At 38.6% G+C, this 22,664-nt stretch overlaps 1 protein-coding gene across 1 annotated transcript in view; it reads right to left on the bottom strand.

Moving 5' to 3' along the window:
* The window catches only part of LOC137168899 (protein kinase C-binding protein NELL1-like), a 280,046-nt gene that overhangs the window by 14,164 nt on the left and 243,218 nt on the right, over positions 1–22,664 (bottom strand). Inside the window, exon 16 of the mRNA XM_067571791.1 lies at positions 9,129–9,269. Within this exon, the coding sequence (XP_067427892.1) occupies positions 9,129–9,269 (141 nt within the window). The remainder of the gene's footprint in view (positions 1–9,128; positions 9,270–22,664) is intronic.

Raw genomic sequence — 22,664 nt, 5'->3', positions numbered from 1 at the left:
CCCTTCAATAAACTATTGGACATGAATAGTGACCCCTGCATATGCCAGTGGATTGGGAGCTTCCTGTGAAGAAGGCAATAGAGGGTTAAAATGAATAGCCTTTCATCTCGCCCTCTGACCCTCAGCATAGGCACTCTTCAGGGTTGCGTCGTTTCACCCTGGCTCTACTCCCTGTACACAAACCATTTCACATCCCACCACAGCTTAAATATGCAGATCACACAATCACAGTTGAACTAACAACAATGAGGACCGATACCGTGAACAGACAGCCCAAGCAGTCACTTGGCGCCTTGATAAAATCCTCCAGCTCAACACATCTAAGACACAAAAATTCATTATGGATTTCAGGCACAGCCCGATCCCCAAAACACACATACATGTCTCAGGAGAACCATCAATGACTTATTCAAATTTCTTGGCACACACATCAGCAACACACTCCAATGGAACATCAATATAGACCACATTACCAAAAAAAGCCCAGCAAAGACAGCTCCAAAAAATTCAAAGTAAAACCTCCTCCTCCTTCAGTTTTACGCAGCCATCATCGAGAGCATGCTCACCTCATCCGTAACAGTTTGATACAGCAGCAAGGACAGTCACACACACACAAAAAACTACAGCGCATAGTCAATAAATCATCTATGATTATTGGCACCCATCTCTCATTAGTTGAATCAGTATAACACAAACACATCATCAAAAGAGCAAAGAAAAAAAATTCCTTAACCCTCTCAGCCTGCTAATCACCTCTTCTGGCTGATGCTGCTATAGGTTCCTGCTGACCAAATCATCCCAGTTTTTCCCCCACTGCAATAAGGACTCTAAGGACACACTTCTCACTAACCCTGATAGATGTACCTGCTTGTAAAACTCTTGTGTCAATCTTGTAAATATTGTCTGTGACTTTTGTCTTATGGTAATCCGTGAATATTGTCTATTGTGCTAGTCATGTGTCTAATGTTATGTTGATATAATGTTGATATCTGCCTCTGTTTGATGTTACTGATACCGTTGAATTGAGCTTACCCACCATGCTGTACCGAAAGCAAATTCCACCAACCTCGGTCTTGTGGTCATTAATAAATGATTGATTGATTGAATGATTTATTGATTGAATACGCTAACATTAGTGTTAGCACAACATGCTAATTTTAATGTTGTTTAATGCATGTTCAGCACAAGCATGATAACATGTTTACGATAGCGGGTTACATCAGGGATCATACATTTGGATCATACTTTCAAATGAATTAAGATTCATCTTCTGAGGTCCATGAGTGTCTGTATCAAACATAGAAGTTCGTTCTTGTTGGCAGTTTTTTTGGTGGCAGTATTATATAAAAACAATCTAACCTAAAGTGGACAACTGATCTTATATTGTTTTGTTACATACAGTATACATGAGAATACATCCATTAATTGTTATATTTGACTCTGGACCAAAGTGTTGCAGACAGATCAGCTGACTGATAGATACTGAACGACACAGGTGTTTCCAATTACTCTAGCTAATTAGACCTCTAGTCGGGTTGAATGTGGGTGGGCTAAGATGGGAATTACGTGATGTCACCAACCTGTAATAGAATGGAAATGGTTTAAATTGTCAAGCCCTAACAGGTGCAGGGGAGGGAGGGAGCTTTCACATCAGCCACACTCTGTACATGCCCCCACAGTCCTGATAAGAGGTCTAATCAGGCAACATAAATGAAAACACTTGCGTGGGTGGACTATAGGTGCGCCAGAGCTTTAAAACTCAAACTAACTCAACGCTCAGAATGATGATGTTAGTTGCATCCATCATTAGCGTTGATGGATCATTACAATTCTTTTGTGTGTTTACTTAATTATCTACAAGCTAGTAGTTAACCTGTAATGTCATGAAAGAAAATACCAAAGCAGCAAAAATACACTACTTATACATCCACACGATTACATAGAAATGTTTTAGAGCCTCTGGCCCAAGTTGCTCACACTGTGAACATCATGCAACATAAATTTTTCTTTCCTCCAGTGGAAAATGATGAGGCTTGGCTGATGCTGTGGCCAGCCACAACAGCCAAAGCAATACACTGTGACACTGCTGAATACACATGCTAATTGTTTGCAGTATCAAGTTTGCTGGATACGGAGCAAGAGGAAAACAGCTCAGCTGAGAATTTATTGTGCCTGCGACTGACTATTTGCATACACTATATGAAATCCCCATCAGCTAGTCAGACACACTGTACCTCCGCTGGTGAAGGATTAATGCGCTTCATGCTACATTCACCACATTCAGCCACAAGCTGTCGCTCGCAGATGAAGCATACTCTCACATGTCAGCTGTGAAAAAAAAGAACCAAACACAAAAGCCCTTTGGAGAATCCAGCTGAGCACAGCCAACCATATGAAAAACTTACACTCACACCTACATGTACTGTTACACATGAAAGCACTAATCCCACAGTGTACTGTACATGAAAACACATATTCGCACAGGCATAGACACATACACATGCACACACAAAACAAATAAATCCCTCTGACAGATGTTGGTAATTAGAAGGCATCAGAAAGCTCAGTATTTGAGTATTTAAATTATATTTCTTTGGTATGTCTCCAGGCAGCCCATATGGAAAGGTCATGTACATCACAAAAAGAGAGAGTAAATTATGCACACACTGTCGTGCAGGCAGACAGTGGGAGTTTATGGCGTATTATCCTCATCTTTATGCACAATCTGTTTATTAAAGCCACCTGTCTCTGCCTAAAGCATTAGGCATTATAAACATGTTTTGAGATGCAGCCCATGCAGCTCTCAGTCAACGCAATAAAACAAAAGGACTGCTGCTTGCAGCTGCTGTGGTCCTCAACACCACAATACTCAGCGTAACACGGTGCAAAGCAAAAACATGCAACATAATGAATAGTAATGAAATGTAAAGCATTGCAGCGTGACGGACCAAGTCAACACAATGCAGCATGACCAAACAGAACATAGCACACTATAATATCCAACACAACATATTGTAACAAGGTAACACAATGTATTAAAACATATATATCCATAACATGACATGATTTATTATAAGACAAGGTTTTCCAAGAATGTTAATGTGTTACAATGTAAAAAATAATGTAACACAGCATATCTGTGTTCAACAGTGCATTGTAACACACACAAAAGCCCCCATTAACATCAGACCACCATTCAATGCAAAAGATACTGTACACACACCAACAGCAAATCATTGCACAACACAAATGTGAGATGAGAGAGATGAGAACAAGAATAAATGTAGTGTAGCTTAATTTCCAAATAGAGGAATACACCGGGGAAAATCTGCAGACAGGAATAGATAAACATGGATTAAAACTGCTTTAATTTGTTTGGTACACAGTATGTGTACTTCTTGTGTATACAGTTTGCTTCTTTTTTAGATAGTTTGACGTTTTTACCAATTCCCTCATAAGCGACACCTAAAAGTGCATTAACTAAAATGCCAGTTTTTGTTAGCTTACCTAAAACATCATCGTACACAGTAAATGTCACTATTATCTCATGTGCCAGGGTTTTTTTGTGAATGCTGCTCTCTAAATAATCCAAAAGAAATAACAGGATTTAATTTTTGTGGTACGTCTGTTGCTGAGGAAAGCAGTCAACTGAGAAGAATATGATGGCTAATAGTTAGCTAACAGTTAGCTAACTAGCTAGAAAGTAGTAGGCAGTGGAATTTAAAAAAACAGACATTAAATTAAAGTGCCAGTATAAAATTGACCAGTCACTTGACATGCTAGCGAAGTTCTGAGGTAATGTCTGGGCTAACCTCTGTACCTCTGCTGTATCTCTTATTGAGCACTTATGTCATCTGTATTCATGGTGTTTTCTATCTATATTCTAGGACTAATTGGCATCCACTGCAGCACTTGCCATTAGAAGTTGAAACCTTCATGATTCTAACAAAGCTAAGCTGCAGCTTTTTAATCATTGGTTTAATCATCAGCGGTACTTTCGCCATGAATATAATATCACCCAACACTCTCTCTTCTAATGCAACGTTTCAACTTTTTAGCTGTCTTTGATGACTAAAAAGGTCTACAGCGATTAATCTTGTCTGTCCTGCTGATACAGACATGTCTGTGGCCCATGGTCAAACTGGTGACGTTTAACCTGTGATGGTCCAGGGATTATGGGTAATGGTGTTCATTAAAGACTGCTTAAAACAAAAATATTGAATACATAACAATATGACAATATGATAACAAAAATTACCATTCTTATCTACACATATGGAGTGAATCACACAGTATACTCTTGAGTTTTAGCTATTTGTATTAGGCCTATTACAAATGTAAATGTGATTTTGAATTAGGTTTTCTTGTTTCTCTTGTTTCATGTGTCTCTATGAACAGACACTTTATATTACATGTTAATCTTGCCCAAACTGCCCTTTGATGCCCAAATTGTAAGAGTGCACTTAGTCACTTTATAGATAAAAGGCTCTTATGGATCCATCTGTCACCCAGCAGGACACCCTGAGAGAAGCACAAGCAGTTGCTCCATGTGCCAAACATGAATTAGCACCAACATGATAACAAAGCACTCGCTCATTGGAAAAACACATCACATCCTTTAAATAGAGGGTCCTTGGAGAGGGCACACATTCACCAACACTGAATAACTGCCCAATCTGTTGTTAAGGCAAAACACAGCAATTCTGACACTCGAGTTTCAAGTTAGTTAGTTTTCATCAAAGCATTAACATACCTATTAGGATTTTTTGAATAAAGTCTTTGATAGTTTTGCAGTCGATTTGCATATGAAAGTTCAGTTGCTTTCTCTGAAAAGAAATTTCAAATATTCCTCAAACGTCCCCTTTTCCGAAAAACGTTTTTTTGCTAGAAGAAATTATATACACGTGTTCTGACACAGACAAAGAGACTTTCTGCTTTCTCAAAACATCGTCCTCTTCTACTGTCTCTCTAATTCTCATCCCCAGCGCTCTTTGCCATTTTCTGCATTGCCATCACATACTCTTGGCCAAATTGTAGCTGTTGATATGGTTAACTGACTGGTACTGCCGCTCTCCGCTTTGAGCTGACTGCTTATTACAAAATGCTACTTTCTGTTTGGTTGACTCATGAGAGTCTGTTGGAGGGATACTGTGGAGGGGAAGAAATCCTGTTAAATTGTCATTCATACTTATTCCCCCTGCTGGCTTCCAGCCTAATACTGCATAGTGGGGAAAGAAATGATACACATGTCACAGCTACATGAACTTGTCTGGTTAACGAGTGACAAATATACACAACACATACATACAGTATATATATATATATATATATATTATGACACACACTTTAATTTATGCTGTAAAGTGTGGAGAAGCCATGTCATTAATAGCATCTGTTAATGACAGCGCTTTCACTAATCACGTTGTATAAATCATATTTAAAGTCATGCATATGTTTGTTGAAAGCCTCAAAGGAGCACAAACAAGCACGCAAACATGTCCGATTAGACTCGTGACTGATGTGAGCAACGTCTTTGTTTGATTTGCTCTCTGCAAATATGAGTTACGTGTCTGATTTTTATGTGATTATAAGTCTTAAACTGATGGCATAAGCTTTCTTTGTAAAAAGATGAGACAGCCCACGTGAAAAATAGTGCAGTGTATGTACTGCTCTCAGCCCATCCATGTTATTACCACTACTCTGACTCACCAATTTCAGACATTTTCAAATAATAGGAAGATTCGCTGAAAATATATCTTTTGGGTATTAAATACTCATCCCTTTGGACTTGAAAGGTGGGTCTGAAAAGTTTTTTAGTTTGCTCCTTCGTGCAGGATGGAAACTGTACTTAGCTTGGATTCACAACAGTTACAATTGATTCAAACAGGACAAAAAAACCCCGTCAAACATATCAAATTGTTCAAATTGCGCTGCAGCATAATTCATCTCTCCGCCTTTGATCTGATGTTACTGTCGATGCTTTGCCAAAAAAATCACTAAATATGCTACCTCTGGTAGAGCTTTGGATCCATGAAGAGGTGTTATTATGTATTTACCTCCGTTGTGGAGAAGCTATGAGGGTTTTAACACAAGGACCACCGACAGAATTGGCCTATTCTGAAGGAATGATTTTCTATGTACATTATTTCACTATGTCTCTATAGACCATTGGAATCCATTGTAACTACTGTGGATCCAGCTGCCATCCTCAACAAAGGAGTAAGATACAAGCCTTTCAGAGCCATGTTGCAAGCCTACAGGGAGTGAGTTTTCCTTTAATATTACCACTTAAGGGAATAACCACCCACACATTACATTGTCGTTTGTGGTATATATCCCTTTTCTCTCAACCTGCCTTGTTCCCGAGAATGCCTTTTGACATAGGAATATGTTAAAAGAACATGCATAAGAAAAAAAATAACTGGTGTTAATAATAGATGATAATTTTATATTCTAGTCTGTTTTCAGCTCCTGTTGATTTGTGTCAGTGGTTCCTCTTTTCGTTTGATGGATTTGTCCTTTTATGATTGTTGAAAATCAACACAAAACTACAGCTCAGAGGGACTGACACTAAAACCAAACCAAACTACCAGACTGTAGTTTACCTCCCGACAATATCTGGATGTAACATCACATGTCTGTTTGGTGAGTTGTCTATCAACGTTTGCCTGGCTGTTTTCTTTAATACTAAGGTAACAACTAGTAGATTTACAAAATGACACCTCCTCCACCCAAAGGCTGAAGCGTAAGATGTGATTTTGTGCAAAAAAAACATCACACTAAACTATCGCAGTTCATTTTCACTAAGTCACACATGGCAAAACGTTAATTATATTTTGCAGTGGAGGTAGTGTTGTTCTGTTGTTCTGTAGGTGATTTAGGTAAGATTTAAATCACTAATTGGATGAGGAACACAAAGTTTGTCTTACTCTGAGAGAGAATAGGATATCTCAAGGGCAAAGTTTTTGTGATAAGACAATGTGAGCTGCCTTTAAAGACAATCTCGATGTTGTTTACTCTGTGTAGTAATGTGACTTGAAGCTACTGTAGACATACACAGTACATGTGTCTATCACTTTCTTTATGAATTGAATTTGAGGGAAACCACTTTCTGGGGGAATGTGCTGAAATCATACCTCTTCCCCTCAAAGTAAATGAATCAAAGTCGACTGCTGACATTGCATTTTGATTTAAAGGTGAGAGAGATGTGAAGCGAAGGTGCGATTTAAAAGTGAAAGCAAAAGGATTTCACTCAGCCATGCCGTCTTATTCACTGCATCCATTACAATTTAACAAAGGTGCATAGGCAAAAGTAAAACCAGTGCCTCGGATTTGTTGAGTGATATTTAGCTTGTCTGTGCTGAACATGCTGAACCACTGAAAATCTTCATGTAATATCAGTGACAAGACTATAAGCTCTGGTAAATTTCATGCTGCAAAACTTCAATGTGTAGGTCAAAACTATGCAAAAATAAATTATTTGATGTTTTACCATGAAATTTAGTAGAGACATTCATACTCCCCAGAGGATGAATCCTATGGTCTTTTTAGGTTTTTAGTGAAATATCTCTTAACTATTGGATGGATTGCTGTTTGGTATAGATATCCATGGCCCATCAAATAATAAAGATAATTGCTGATGTAGTTTTGCACCTGACAAGTGCAAGAAGCACATTGTTTATTTAAGCTATTCACAGCTTTCTGAAAGTTTTATCTGACAGAGTAGCAGAGCAAATATCTGGGTGTGATAGTAAGAATAACAACCTCTATGCTGGAGTAAACTGAAAATATATTGATTTTTGCTCATTGTTTTCAGTTTTTGCTTCATAATCAGTGTTGGCTTAATGATGAAAAATCATCAAAATCATGCCATGATTTACTGGGTAACCACACAATAATCTTTTGTTTACGCTGTGCACATAATCACACAGGGTTATGTAGGCGTATGGGTTGAAAATTGGGATTTGAAAATTCAGTTCAGCCAAATTCTCCGGCCCCTCCCTAATCGTGACTTATTAGGCAAGATTTGAGGTTCAGGTCCAGCACACTGGATAACTGTAGCCTCAGTTTGTGCCTCTCACACAGAGCTGCAGGTAGCAAGTCTGATAAGAAATGGCAGGCAGGTGAACCATGTTTATGCAAAGATTTATTCCTTTTCTGTGGCAGTAAACACAACACATGGCCCACCTATAACTGTGCTATACAGTGTTCAGAGCTTAACAAGTTATTTGTGACAACAGTGACGTTAACCACGATAAACAGCCGTGGCTATGTGCTGACACTCCCCAATAGACACACACACACATACACACACACACACAGTGGACAGCGTCTTGTAGTAGTAGTCTTGTAAGACAGGTAACACAGAAACTTTTACACATTTTGAGTGTGTAGTTACTCTTAAAGAGGAAGATTCAAGACAGTGGCAAATACTGTACATCACTTGTTAAAAACTGTTGCTGCAGGAGATCATTAATGTGCAGTGGCTTTGTAAAATGCCCAGAATCTGTGAAAATATTGCAAATGAGTGCTGCAGTGCAGTGTGAATGTTCTATCCATCATCATTACAGTCTTGTCACAGGAAACACACATGCCTGGTGTGTCTTTATTTTCGTTGTGAACTCTGCTTCTTCCTGTCTTTGTGGGCTAACAGATGGGAGAGGGAACACAACATAAAGATCTAATAGCCGCACAAGGCTGACGTTTGTTTCTTATGAATATCTCATAAGCATTGCGCGTGTGGGTTTCACACTGCATGGTTTGATCTCGAGCTGTGAAGGTGAGAAGACCACTGATTAGACTTCCTGTAAGCCTGCTGGGTAGCATGTTAGAGCGCACACACATACACCCATACATTACATCACACTGTGCTTAAGTCTATATGCTAGATTTTCAATGAGGATAAATATGACAAAGAATGACAATCAGTGGTTCATGTAGGACACAAGAGATAATAGAGACTTGAAGAGGAAGCCTCTGAGGGAATGACAATTTTCAGAATTCCTGTGTAATTGGACACAGAGAGAAGAAAAAAAAAGTCTATAGTGACTAGGCAGCAGGCATGCAGAGGCTGAGGAGCTGGTATTTGAAGTAGTGATAAGAATGTTTTCAATTCAGTGTATGCTCACCAATGCAGGAGCTCCCATCGAGCAGGTAGGAGCCATTGTCATGGAAACCACTTCTGCATTCACAGTGGTACCAGCCGGGCAGGTTGACACAGCGGGAGTGGTTGTGGCACTCAATCAGGACCTCTGCGCACTCATCGATATCTGAGGACACAAACACACATACAGTGGCATCAGCATCAGTCTAAATTACTTTCCTGGTTATGAACATGAACCTGAAACTTCGGTTCATTTGTGTTGTTTGATTTTTTTTTGCCTGCTCTTTGATCTGTTCTAGTTTCAACAGTGGAGGTTGATCCAATCAGAGCAAACCGCCGCCACATCAGCAGAGCTGGGTCAGTGGCTGCCCACATTAGACAGCCAACATCTCTGCAGCCTGTCTGCCACAGCAGGGATCAAAGTCTTTTAGAAATCACAGCATTTGGCAGCAGAGTTGTTTCCTACGTGCACTTCTCTATTTCTTCTCCTCACTCATTCTGCCGTTCCTACCCAGCTCGCTTTGTCCCAGGCGAGCGGCGTGCATATACATGCCTAGCCCAGAGGCGTTAGGTCTTCACTCCTTCTCGGGAGAGTAAATCTCTCTCATCCATTATGTATGGTGTGAGCTCTGCTCCTCATCTGCAGCTCTCTTGCTTCTGGCTGTAAGACCCGACCTGCACACACACCCTGATGTTTAAAGCGTGACCTTCAGTCACACTTTCAATCACCTAAATGCAAACTGTAGCAAACAGGGCAAGGTGGCAAGGGACTGCTCATTAACTGTCATGTCTGTGTACATCTCATACTCTCGCTGAAGGAGGAAACCCTAATATCTCAAGCAAATCAACAAGAAAAACAGTTGCTTAAAGCTCGGCCACTGTTCATTTTTCACAGAGGATTGTGGAGTCTTAACAGTTTAGTGGTGGACTCAGGCTGTCTGAGGGGTAGGGGTGAAAAAATAAAAAGGGCATCTGATACATTCAATGTGCCCCAATCAGCAGAGAACAATAATGTATATTTGTTAAAAAGGCTACAACCCCAATTAATATTAACATTTTATAGGGTGATTCAGAATATAAGAAAAACAATATCTCTGTATTAAAAAGGATTAACTTTTTAAACATTTACTTTGCATCTCCGTAATAAAATACAGGGAATGGGTAACATTTTAAATGTTTATTTCTCAAACACATCTATAGTAAAAACATGGTACTATTAACATTTAGAGAATTTGCTGTTTTGAGCAGTCTTGTCAGAGAAGCAAGAAGCAAGATTGGTGAAATCAAAGAATAATTCTTTGGGCCATGAGTTTATAAATGTTAACAATCTTGTTATGGTCAATGGGGATGTCCCTCTCAATGGACAACAGCAGAAGATCTGAGAGCCTTCCTTCTCCACATCTGTTTCCAAGGTGGGTCTTGATCAACTTCAGTTTGGAGAATGTTACTCAAAAAGTTCTCTTCCAGATTTCCATTTTTAACATCTAACTGGAGACATGCCACTTACCAGCCTGCTTCAAGACCTCCATCATCATCCCTGTCCCCAAAAAGCCAAGGACCACAGGATTTAAAGACTACAGACCTGTCGCCCTGACCTCTATGGCAATGAAGTCTTTGAGTGCCTTGTACTGTCCCACCTTAAAACCATTGCAGACACATCCCTGGACCCCCTGCAGTTTGCAAACAGAGCCAACAGGTCTGTGGACAATGCAGTAAACATAGCACCTGGACTCTGCAGGAACCTACACCAGGATCCTGTTTGTCCTGCATGTGCCTGACTCCATCGGCAGGTGGATCACCGACTTCCTGTCTGACAGGAAGCAGCGCGTGAAGATGGGGAAACACGTCTCTGACTCCCAGACCATCAGCATCAGTTCTCCTCAAAGGCTGTGTCCTTTCTCTACTTCTCTTCTCCCTGTACACCAACAGCTGCACCTCCGGTCATCAATCCGTCGAGCTCCTGGTGGAAGGTTGACCATCTGGTGACTTGGTGCAGACAAAACAACTTTCTAGTTCAACGTTTTAAAGACAGTCGGGATGGTTGTGGATTTTAGAGGGAACACAGCCCAAATCGCCCCCTTCACTCTATGTGACTCCTAAGTTGGCACTGTTGAGTCCTTCCGCTTCCTTGTACCCATCGTCAGCCAGAACCTCAAGTGGGAACTGAACATCAACAGCCTCATCAAGAAAGCTCAGCAGATGATGTACTTGCTACATTAGCTGAAGAAGTTCAACCTGTCAAAGTCAATGACAGTGCATTACTACACCACTATTATCAGTCCATCTTCACCTCCTCCATCACCATCTGGTACACTGCTGCAACTGTCAAGGACGAGGGCAGACTGCAGCATAACATCCGCTGTGCTGAAAAGGTGATCGGTTGCAATCTGCCGTCCCTCCAGGACCTGCACATCTCCAGGACACTGAGGCAAGCAGGAAAGATCATGGCCAAACCCTCCCCTCCCCACTGACACAGACTCTATCCCTCCCCTTGACATAACACGTTATACTAACGTAAAATCCCCCAAATCTTATAATTGCACATTTGTGATCTCTGATTGAATATAGCACATTACATTAATGCAACTTGTATCACTATTATTATTATTATTATTAATATTAATTGCACACTGCATACAGTATACTGATTTACTTCTTATCAATATTTTTGTAAATTTAATTTATTCTCTTCTACTTTATACCTGTATCAGCTCTTCTCACTTAGAATATATTTTACATATTTTTTATTGTAAATTTGTTTTTGTTTGTATTATTTAGGATTACTTAACTTTGTGTATATTTTTGACTATAATGCACAACAACAACACCAAGGCAAAGTCCCTGTATGTGCTGACCTACTTGGCAATAAACCTGATCCTGATTTCATAACAGTTTCATGAGGATACATTTTAAAAACTTTTTAACATGCCTAGGCACAGGTTTAAGTTGAGCTGTGCATTCCTCTAATTGCTAATGGCTAATGCAAACATACCTTTATCTCTCTCATCTCCTCTCTTGCTGCCTCTAGCTGCATTTTGCAGATCCCTCTGTAGTGTCTTCAATTTTCTTTCTCTTCTTGGCATTTGGCCAATCCATTGCTTATCTCCCTCTCTACAAGTGCAAGTTAATCCAAGCTAAAGGGGTGTAAACACATTTTGAGAAAAGAATACTATATATTTGGTGTTGCACAATATAGGGGTGTGCCTGAATACAAATACATTATTCAGCAAAGCACAAATAGTGGTTTTTTTTTTTACTAATATTTGTTTGATACAAATATATTAAAAATTATTTGTCAAATACCAGCATGCAAGTCAGTTACATCTCTATCTCACTCTCCCCTCTGCTCCGTTGTTACGTCTATCAGCAGGTCTCAACAAGGGGAGTCACATCCATCTGCTACATGACGCACATTTCCTAATTTGTACATCATTCCCGGAGTTGGGGTGTTCCCCAGAGATAAAGCTGAGCTACTGATGACATATGAATTGCCCCCAAGGGACTAACTAATTAATTTGGCTTTAGCTTATTAGCTAACTTACCAATGTGGCAGACATACGCAATGTTAACGTTAACTTACCATAACTTGCAAACTGCTAAAAATCAGGCGTTCACAAGTATGCAGATCAACAACACCAGTTATAAATTATCAATTTATACTCAGTCAGTACTGGTAATGGTAATCATGGTATGTACATTTTTATCAATAATTGTTTCTATCACTAGATGCGCTCAGTAGAGTTCAGACCTCCACCATGGAGGTGTATTGAGTCTGTTTAATAAGTGATATCTGGGTGCAAATATAAAATTAACTATTAAAGAAATCATAAACTAAAGTATAGAGGACATCAGATTACTGCATACCATGTAAAACCTTTAATAACACTATGACCTTGATCTTATTATTTACAATAATCCAATTATTCATGTTATAAATATACTAATTTTTTGTCAAAAACACACCTACATGTATGAAAAAAAACAAACAAGAAAACACTTAACAGCACATAAACTACAATTTTATTGAGCATGACAATAATAAACATAAATGACATCATTAACTGTAAGTCTGGCACTTCATGGTGATGAAACTCAAACTCAGGATGATTAGCCTGCACACTACAGTAGTGCACTAAAGTAGACTGAACACAGATGATTCAGTACACCATGACAGAGGTCTGCACTCTACTGAGCTTATTTTCTAGTTTTCTATTTAGTCAAATTAGATTTAAAATTGACAATGAGAACAGTCTCTTTCAAAACTAGTTTACAATCTACAAGGGCTATCAAACCGAAATGTATGGCTTCTTTTCACAACCTCCACTGTCTTGCACTGACATTGTTTTTTTCAATTAATAAAAAAAAACAAAACAATGAATTTTGAATTCTATGTTGTCATCTATTACTCCATTACTATTCTTGATGTTTTAGGTTTTTACCGTGCTATCGTTTCAGTACTGGTATTGACATATTTAGGCAGGTATCATATCAAAGTCATATTTTTGTTATCGTGATAACTACTCTGATTTTCATTTATGGGTTTACTACACAACAATGTTGATTTCCAATTTGTACCAAATATTTAGTATAGAGATGACTAAGTATGTATCTAGCTAGCTAGCTACTATCTATCTAGCATTTTGTTTAGCTTGTTATAGAGCTTTGGACAAACCTAAACATAAAACCAACTTAGAAAATACAGTCTACATACATTAGTAAGCCATCTTTATTGATATTTAAGCCATAGACTAGTTTTAATTGCAAAAAAGACTTGCTATGTGACCTACGTCACAAATTGTCATAGGATCAAAGTTATAGCTTAAACTTCAGTAACACAAAAACAATAGAATAATCTAAAGAGGCTGTGACTGAGCAAACTAGGGTTACCAAAATCAACTGAATGGAATAATGTCAGCTACAACAACTACATGTTTTAAGGGTGTTTTATTTTCCTGATGGTCAGCCTACATAAAGGATATTAATTTCTACCGTAACGGCCAGTTTACTCCAGCATAAGGGCATCTTATAGGGCAAAATATCTCATGTGCTTCACTGGAAAGGCACTTCACAATGTTTTTCTTCCATACAGTGCACCCTATAGATCACTTCACCATATTTTTCTCCCATACAGTGAAACTTAGTGGGCACTTCCTCATGTTTTTTTCTTTTATTGAAAAGGCACACAATTCTGCACTTCCATGTTAGACTTAGGAGAACGCTAAATAGCACCTTTTCCACTTTTTTGTTCACTAGAAGTGCACCCATACAGAACCTCCTGCTCACCCCATTACAGTGGCAGCTCATAGGGCACTGCATTACATCTTGTAGGAGTTCTTTACAGGGCACTATCACATTTCTTCCTCTGAAAGGGCACCCGTGAGGCCACATCATTCCAGAGGCACTCTATAGAGCACTCAGGTAGTAAATCACTACCTGATTTACCCATAACTAAGACAGAAATTACAGAATATTGGTATGTTCTCTCCTTTGTGCGGGCACCTTAGAGGGCATTTTATCATGTTTGCTCTACTGTGTGGGGCACCTTAGAGGGCATTTTATCATGTTTGTTCTACTGTGTGGGGCACCTTAGAGGGCACTTTCCCAGTATTTTTTTTTGTTCTAACCACAATATCGGGGGTTAGAAAAAAAAACCCACAATGATATTGTGGTAAAGTTATTTCTTGAACAACAACAACCTGACATAATGAGTGTATGCAGCATTTCAGAGGTCCTTAGTGGCCCTTTGTAATAATTGGATGTGTAAGATTAGTCTGCTAGCTAAGGAGCTGCTGTCTGTCTTTGTGTTAAACTACATTCCTGAACAAATTTCTTTTTTACTTGTCATACAAAGGTAGAATACCCACATTTTCCACTTTAATTTTACAATATCAGACAGTTATCTAATCTGCCCATGCATTTAGTGATTTAATCTGAATAGATGGTATTAATAGGTGATAATAATCTTCTAATTATAAACCCTGTAAGAAAGCTAACAAGCATATTTCCTGGAATTTTGGAATATTCCTTTCATCAAAGTGTTTCCCTTAATGAAAGTGTTTATTCTTTAATACACATGTTCTCCGATTCCAAACTTTGTTTACAATTCCATAGTTCCAACTGAGGGCGCACAGACAACAAGTAAGGACCAGCGTGAGTGTCAAAACAACAACAATCATCAAAACAAGGTTTTTTGAACAATATGAGATTTAGTTGAAGGAGGGATGTGCTGAGGACAAGTGTACAACTTATGGGGCTTATCAACAAATTTAAAAGAGACAGAAAAGACTGAAAAAGTGGGTTTGAATGTTATAATATTACTATTTTATGATGAATAGTGGAGATTCAACCATTTTAAATGGTTAAAATGTAATATTGTGTTGTGATAAAGTCTTTTCAAAAGTTGGTTGTAGCGTACTGTATGCCTTGTATTTATGGTTATTTAAACTTTATACCCATCTTATTATCAAGAGCTTTAAGTCACATGACTAACTGATGAACTCTATATAAAGAAACCAGAATCAACCTTAGATACCACTGTGATGAAATGAGCTAGCTGTGGGCATAAGGTATGGTATTTAGTTAAGATTTGTGTAATCTGTTTATTTTTTTACCCAGTATATAGAGCTGATGCTGTGAGAGCAGTTGCCATATGACATCATATAGTTTTCCCATCCCTAGAAAATAAGCAATCTGGCCCTTTGATCTTGAACATTTTTGTGTTTCTTCAGCCCTATTGTGAAAGTCACGGTTGACACCTTTGGCCCTGTCTTATGAACACGCACATATTTATCTGTGTATGGATAAAATAAGAGACTCAGGGCGAGCCGTTTAGCAGTGTGTGTTGCAATTGTGCTGTTGGCCCGGTGCGCTGCAGGTAATAAGACGTGACAGCTGCTTGGAGAGCTGCCCTCTGCCAGTCTCTCAGGTCAGAGATCCGGTCAGAGCTACACCAAAAGATTCCCTATCTGACATCCCACTGAAACATACAAAGATTAGAGGTGACTGGTGGCTGGGAGCAGATAACCCTTCAACAAAAGAGCAGCACTGTGCGTGTGCATGAGAGACTGCGTGTCCACGTGCGAGGGCTGGTTATACTGCATGCTAGAGGTGCAATTCAGAGATTCAGTGCATCATTGAGATTCAAAAACCACACCTAATTTATTCAGTGGGATTCATTTTAATACTCCCACATTATTAAATTATAAAAATAAACAGAGCTGATTAATTTCATATTTAAGTGCAGGGAGTGTCAACACTACAGTAAGACACAGACCAAAGAGTGACATTTTAACTTTTCAAATTGATGCTGTTGGCCTCTAAATCCTAGATACATCATGATTGAGTGAGATTATTTTTTTTGCATCCCTGCTGTACATACAGGAAAAAGAACGCACTGATATTGATAAAGAATGCTGTTGCAATGCAGATCCCTGACCCAACAACAAGCACACGGATCCCAAACTGGAGATACCACTGCTGTGAATCGAACTGCACATCTCTGCAGTAGTGAGTTAGAATTTTGCATCTATACCATCAATGTGCCATTTTGTATTGTAATCTTAAGTCTTGGTATCACAACTGTTATGCTGAGAGAGGAAGTTTTGTACTTTCTGTATTGTAGCTGTTTCTCTGTGAGTCTTTAAACAAATCTTAATTGTAATTTTTTTAATTAAAAACAAAATTACTAGGGTGCAAGCCCAGATAATGATACAAATAACATACAGCAATTAAAGTAAGTGTACTCATGGGCCCTAAGGAGACTACAGGAAAGACATACGTGCCTTAGATCAGATCAGATCAGATAAAGTAATATACAGTATAGCATTCACTCTGTGGCTGTTTGACTCTTAATTCTCCCGTTAGCTTCAAACTCATTGAGTGAATCTTGAGAGGAGGACCATAACAAACAGAAATTAACACATTGACAAAGTAATCACATTGTTTTTGTCACATTATATTCCTGTACTAACAGTTCATGATTGCAAAGCTGTCGGAGTTGTGTGCAAACACCGAGGTGGCAGAGATTCTTTATTTAACCCTGCAAAAGAATGCAGCAGCCATCACTCATCAAGGCTTCAAAGTGAAGGCTTACACCTGCCAGCAGCTGTAATATACAACATATGCATACCACATATCACTTATACAGCAGTCTGACTAATGAACCCGCTTTATATATGTCGCCTCAAATCTTGCTGTCGCTGTAACTATTCAAATTAATCCTTTGTCGCATGCATTTGCAATGTATGTTCAGTGCAAAAAAGGATCAAAGCGCGATGATATAATAATATAATTAAGCAAGACTTCTTATCCATCCGTTCATTTTTAATTTCATGATATACAGTATATGCTATTCTCTTATAGATATGTTTTCAGACTCTACATTCTGTAACTTCAGTATGTGGGAGTCTCAAACAAAATGCTTTCTTTCCTGTTTTGCATATGTACATAAACATGTTTATGTTCTTTGTGAAGAAGGTTTTGTAAAGAAGAAAATAAATAATAATGCCCAGTTTGCACATCTACAGTACACAAATAACAAGTGACAGTGCTGCCAGCCTTCCTGATAGCACTAATTCTGTCCTGCTCTTCAACACGTCTCTCCATAATTTATGAAAATTGACTCATCCAAGATGGTTTTCACTGCTACTACAAAACGCTACCGTTTTAATTGTGAGGTATACGAGGTGCTGCAATTTTCTTCTCATCCTCTGAGAGGAATTATTATTTTCTTATCTCTAAGAGTTTGGGTTTTCAGTATTTATCTATCTGCCTCTCACTGTTTCATCTCTCTCTGGTTTTCACGTATTTTATGATTTTAACGCTTTAGTGACACGTTTGTCATTGTTTTGACTCTCTGCTCAACAGCATTAGATTTGAAACAATGACTCTGAAATAAAGTACCTAGTTTCAATTTTAAAGGTGTTAGAGGTAGTTTACATGCATATTGGTTTAGACTTTTTATACACGGTCCACTAATTTTAGAACAATGCAGCAGAACAATGAGCCTAAAAATACAGACAAGACAACCAAGGACTTGGTCTCTTGATCTTGAACCAGCTGATCATGTGCTTCATTTGCATCTTTGGTTGTGCTGGAAATTTAGTATTAGTGACTACTCAGTGGTAGCTGTTGGTTGTGGCTACTTTCATTCATGGCAAAAGGGATACAAAGACGGAAATCTCTATTGGTGTTGCTTTCTCATTCTGCAAAGCAAAGTTATATAAACTTGGATGGTGGATCACTGCTAACATGAGACCTTCCTCCACTGCGGACTTTCCGGTTTTCTTTGTTCCCTTAAAGGTCAACACTGTCATGATGGTTACAATCGGTCAACGGCGTGAATTTTGCATATCAAAGTTCCCCAAAGTTGAACTCTACACAAAGCGCCGCAGAAATTTACTTAGCCTCCATGAGAAAATTTGCTGATCTCAGCGTTTCAATTGAAATGAATTGATTTCGATCCAAAACTTCAATAATATCCAGTAAATGCTGGTGTGACTGAGCTGGGAATGGAAAGAGTTCCTGAAACAAGCAGGAAGTGAAGCTGGTTGCAGAGCATCTCCTGGGAGTTGACTAAATGACTTAAAATAGTCACTGACTGCAAGGATCTGCAACAAAATATTAAATAAGATGACTTTATTTAAGTTTATCTTAATCTATCCTTTAAATGATAAAATAATTTTAAATTCATTCTGAATCAAACGCGCTGCAGTACAGAGCCAACGCAACAAAAAAAAATCTCATTCCTGACTGCACTGCATCACCCAGGTGACCTCTGTGATATTTACATCCTCACCTTTCTATCATTCAACATACACTAGTTTGCTCATTAGGGCACACAGACCTTTAATTATCTCACTGCTTCACTTGGCGCCCACACACACACACACACACACACACACACACACACACAGAGCCATCCTTGTTAGGACATTGCATTGACTTCCATTCATTGTGGACATCATAACCCTAACATTAACCATAACCAATTCATGACTATCTCTAACCTTAACCTAACCTCAATTCACACCTTACCCTTGACCTTAACTAGGATTTCAGAAATGATGTTTTGCCTCATTGGGAACGGGCTTTACCTGCCATATTAAGCAATTTTAGATTGAGCATCTCTCCATCAAGGTGTTAGAATGAGGAGGAACACAAAGAGGACAATAGCAACAATATAAACACATCACATATCATCATTGCTTGTTTGGACTTGAACTTTATGCACTGTTATCTTGTCCCTGTGTGCTGTGTATACAACATTAAGTGCTGTCAGGGATCCTTGCATGTCAACTCTTCGGGCTTGAAAACACAGCCTTGGGTTTTTTGTGTAAAGCTGTTGAGCTTTGAAAGGGTTTCATGAGCCTGATGTTCAAAGGAAGTTCTTATCGTGTTTTCATTCAGCTGAGGGTAAAGCGTGAAAAGCATGAAAAATTATCAATAAAACATAATGGTTTAACAATTTGTTTAGCATTAGAGGCAGAGAGGTGTGCATTTATAACAACTTGCCCCTAAAAGGTGTTTATTTCAATCACAACAGGAATGATCTTCCTGCTGTTTTAGAGCCTAACAAGTAATGTGGCTAAAAAAATAAAATGATAAGGAATCATCCTTCTGGGAACATCAATGTACTTAGCAATTTGATGGCAATTTGCCTAGATTACAATGCATCTTGAAGGTGAAGTTAACACTCTTCTGCACATATATTTGCACAGCCTTGTGCACAATATAGTGTAAATATTGTTATGAATATAGTGAATTTAGCTTTCAAATGTCATATGTTATTATTTCTAATCTGTTTCTTACCTCTCTAGACTGTTTCTTGTACTGCTATAACATGTAAATTTACACTCTAGGGATGAATAAAGTGTTATATTATCTTAACATTTTGATCTGAAGGTGGTGTGAGAGCTACATAAATGCAGTATCCAATCTGGAAAAGGTTCATTCTTTGGGAAGCATTAAAAAAACAGAAAAACTGAAAAATTAAATTTGGGCCCAATGGTGACATGACAGGAAAGGTCAGTGGTCACTGAAAACATAAAAATCCATCCTCTGGTGATGAATTTTCATCCTCTCAGTCATTTGTTTTTTGAGACATGCTGTTATAGTGCCAAATGTGTGATCCTATGGTGAGGCTGCAAATCAGCATTAGTCATCCATTAGTCTCAACAATGAATATCCAGATTAATTTTTACAGCAATCTGACCAGTAACTGTTGTGACATCTTACTCTGGACTAAGTGTTGGACAGACCAACTGATTGAACTCACTATTATAGACACTTTTCTATTGCTGAGCTGTCAAATCAAATTACAATATTTAAATGATATTTTATCCCCTTTTCTCCCAAAAGTCAGGCGGCTGTTTTGGTATCTTTGGAAACGTTGGGATCTTCAACATGAATTAAAATAAAGTTGTCAGCAGGGCAAACAATCCAATTGATGGATCCACCTGTGAGAAGAGCAGGAATGAAGAGGTAAAATTAAAAACCTTCACACTGAGTAACAATAATATTCATCTGATCTGAGCCCTGTGATAATTCAAAGCACCAAAGCACAGAAATACCTAATTCTACCGGGACTCTGAATCTCTTTTTATGGAGAGCACGTTATTTAAAACCCCATCCATCACCCCCTTGTAAGACCTTTTTATTTAGACGTAATAAAAGCTCATTTCATTCACACATGGTTAATAATTCTTGTTGGTCAATAGCCTTACAGCTATTTGCTAGCTAGTGTGTGTGTGTGTGTGTGTGTGTGTGTGTGTGTGTGTATAAGTCATAGACTGTAAAAAAAATAATGGACATAGCCACATGACGACACCCATTGGTTTGTGGACTCCTGTTTTGAAGCCTCCAGTTTGCATTTTGACCATTGCCAACATTGTTGCCATGGTAGCGACTTGTAAAACACAACGTAGCCATGCCCTAAAGCATATCCTGATTTATTGTCTATTTTACTTTAAATGGGACCATAATTTACAAAATGAACATCATGATATACTGAAGAAGACTAGCGATTGAGACCATAAACTCATAAGGAAACTGTAGAGTACACATAACAGCACAGCAGAGAAGTCAGACTGAGATAGCAATTTAACCGACCTGTGCGCTGTTTTTTTTTTCTTCTCGAATAGAAATAACTTTTAAAACATTTGTAAGAAATAAATGTTTGTAAAAAACCCACTATTTGTGCTTTGTCAAACAACATATTTGTATTTGGGCACAACCCTAGTACAAGTGTGTGTTTGCGTGTGTGAACAGCCCTCCTTTCTCTTTGTCTCTAGCAATGAAGTGGACAGGTGACCTTCTTGTGGTATAAGGTACAATGTGTGCACACACACACACTATCAATCTTTGTTACAGCTAGAGGAAGGAAAGCAGCCAAACAGCATTTCACATTTCCCTCTGTTTCCTTCCATTACAATGAATTCAAGAGCACCTACTGCTTCCTGTAGGGCTTCACTTCTGCTCCATCTGTGGATTTTCCCAATGGGGATATGTGAACACTCTCTGACAGCCCGGACTGTGAAGAGCTGTAAATTTAAGCTCAGCTAAGAAATGGGAATTAATACACACATAGTTAAAATAATCCCTGAGCTCTCGGGAGAATCCTCTGGCTTGCCGAGCTTTACATAATTACACTTATCTTAGCCCTACTAACCTACTGAAATATCACATCACGGAAAAAATGTCACACAGAGCATTTACAGTAATGTGTCCTCAGACAGAAACTACAACCCGGTTTGTGTTTGCTGCTACTTCATAGTGTGTGAAATGTAAATGTGCATGATATTAACAGCCTGCCGGTTTAAAGGAGCAGTTTCAGTAACCACAGTCCACAGCCGAGCACTTATGAACTGATGCAACACTATCCTCCACTACTGATATCTATTTATTATTCATTTATTCTTATTTACCTGCTTGCTACAGTAACTACAGTACTGTAAGAGCAGGAAGGGGGTTAGTTGTATATACAATATACGCTTATGGTTGGATTGCATTAGATTGCACAGATGTTCCTAATAAAGTGCCCAGTGAGTATAGCATATATTTGGTATTTCACAGTTTTTTAGACATCTAGGTTACATATAATTGTTGTTTCAATAGCAATTCAATTACCATGTTTCAATGTGAAGCAGGCCCTTCATAAATATTAAGCTATATACAACCACAGAAATTCTATTAAAACAACAGTTCAAGGACAACTAACAACCTGCAAATCACTAAATCTGTGCTTTTTGGAAAGACCAAAACCAAGAATGAATGTATCCCACAAAGTATTTGTGTAACCACAGCCTGACAGCCTGTAGCGTATGACATCAAACTCCATCGAAAATGAAAGCCATATCTTATTCCTCTCAGCAGTCTAAACACTGAACTGTATCCCCGAGCATGCTCAGTGGCGTCTGCCCAACATTAAGTCAGTTCTCTCCAGAGACTGAAAATTGGAGTTGTTTCAGAAAGAACATCTGTGCATCGTAGTCTGAATAAACAGCATTGTAAAAACAACCTCATTTAATCATCCATGTGGACACATTTACAGATTCAGCCTGCC

Source organism: Thunnus thynnus, chromosome 1 (genome assembly GCF_963924715.1).
Source record: "Thunnus thynnus chromosome 1, fThuThy2.1, whole genome shotgun sequence".
NCBI classification, from domain to species: Eukaryota; Metazoa; Chordata; class Actinopteri; order Scombriformes; family Scombridae; genus Thunnus; species Thunnus thynnus.
Note: the sequence above shows the minus strand (reverse complement) of the source record. Positions and strands in the feature narration are given on the sequence as shown.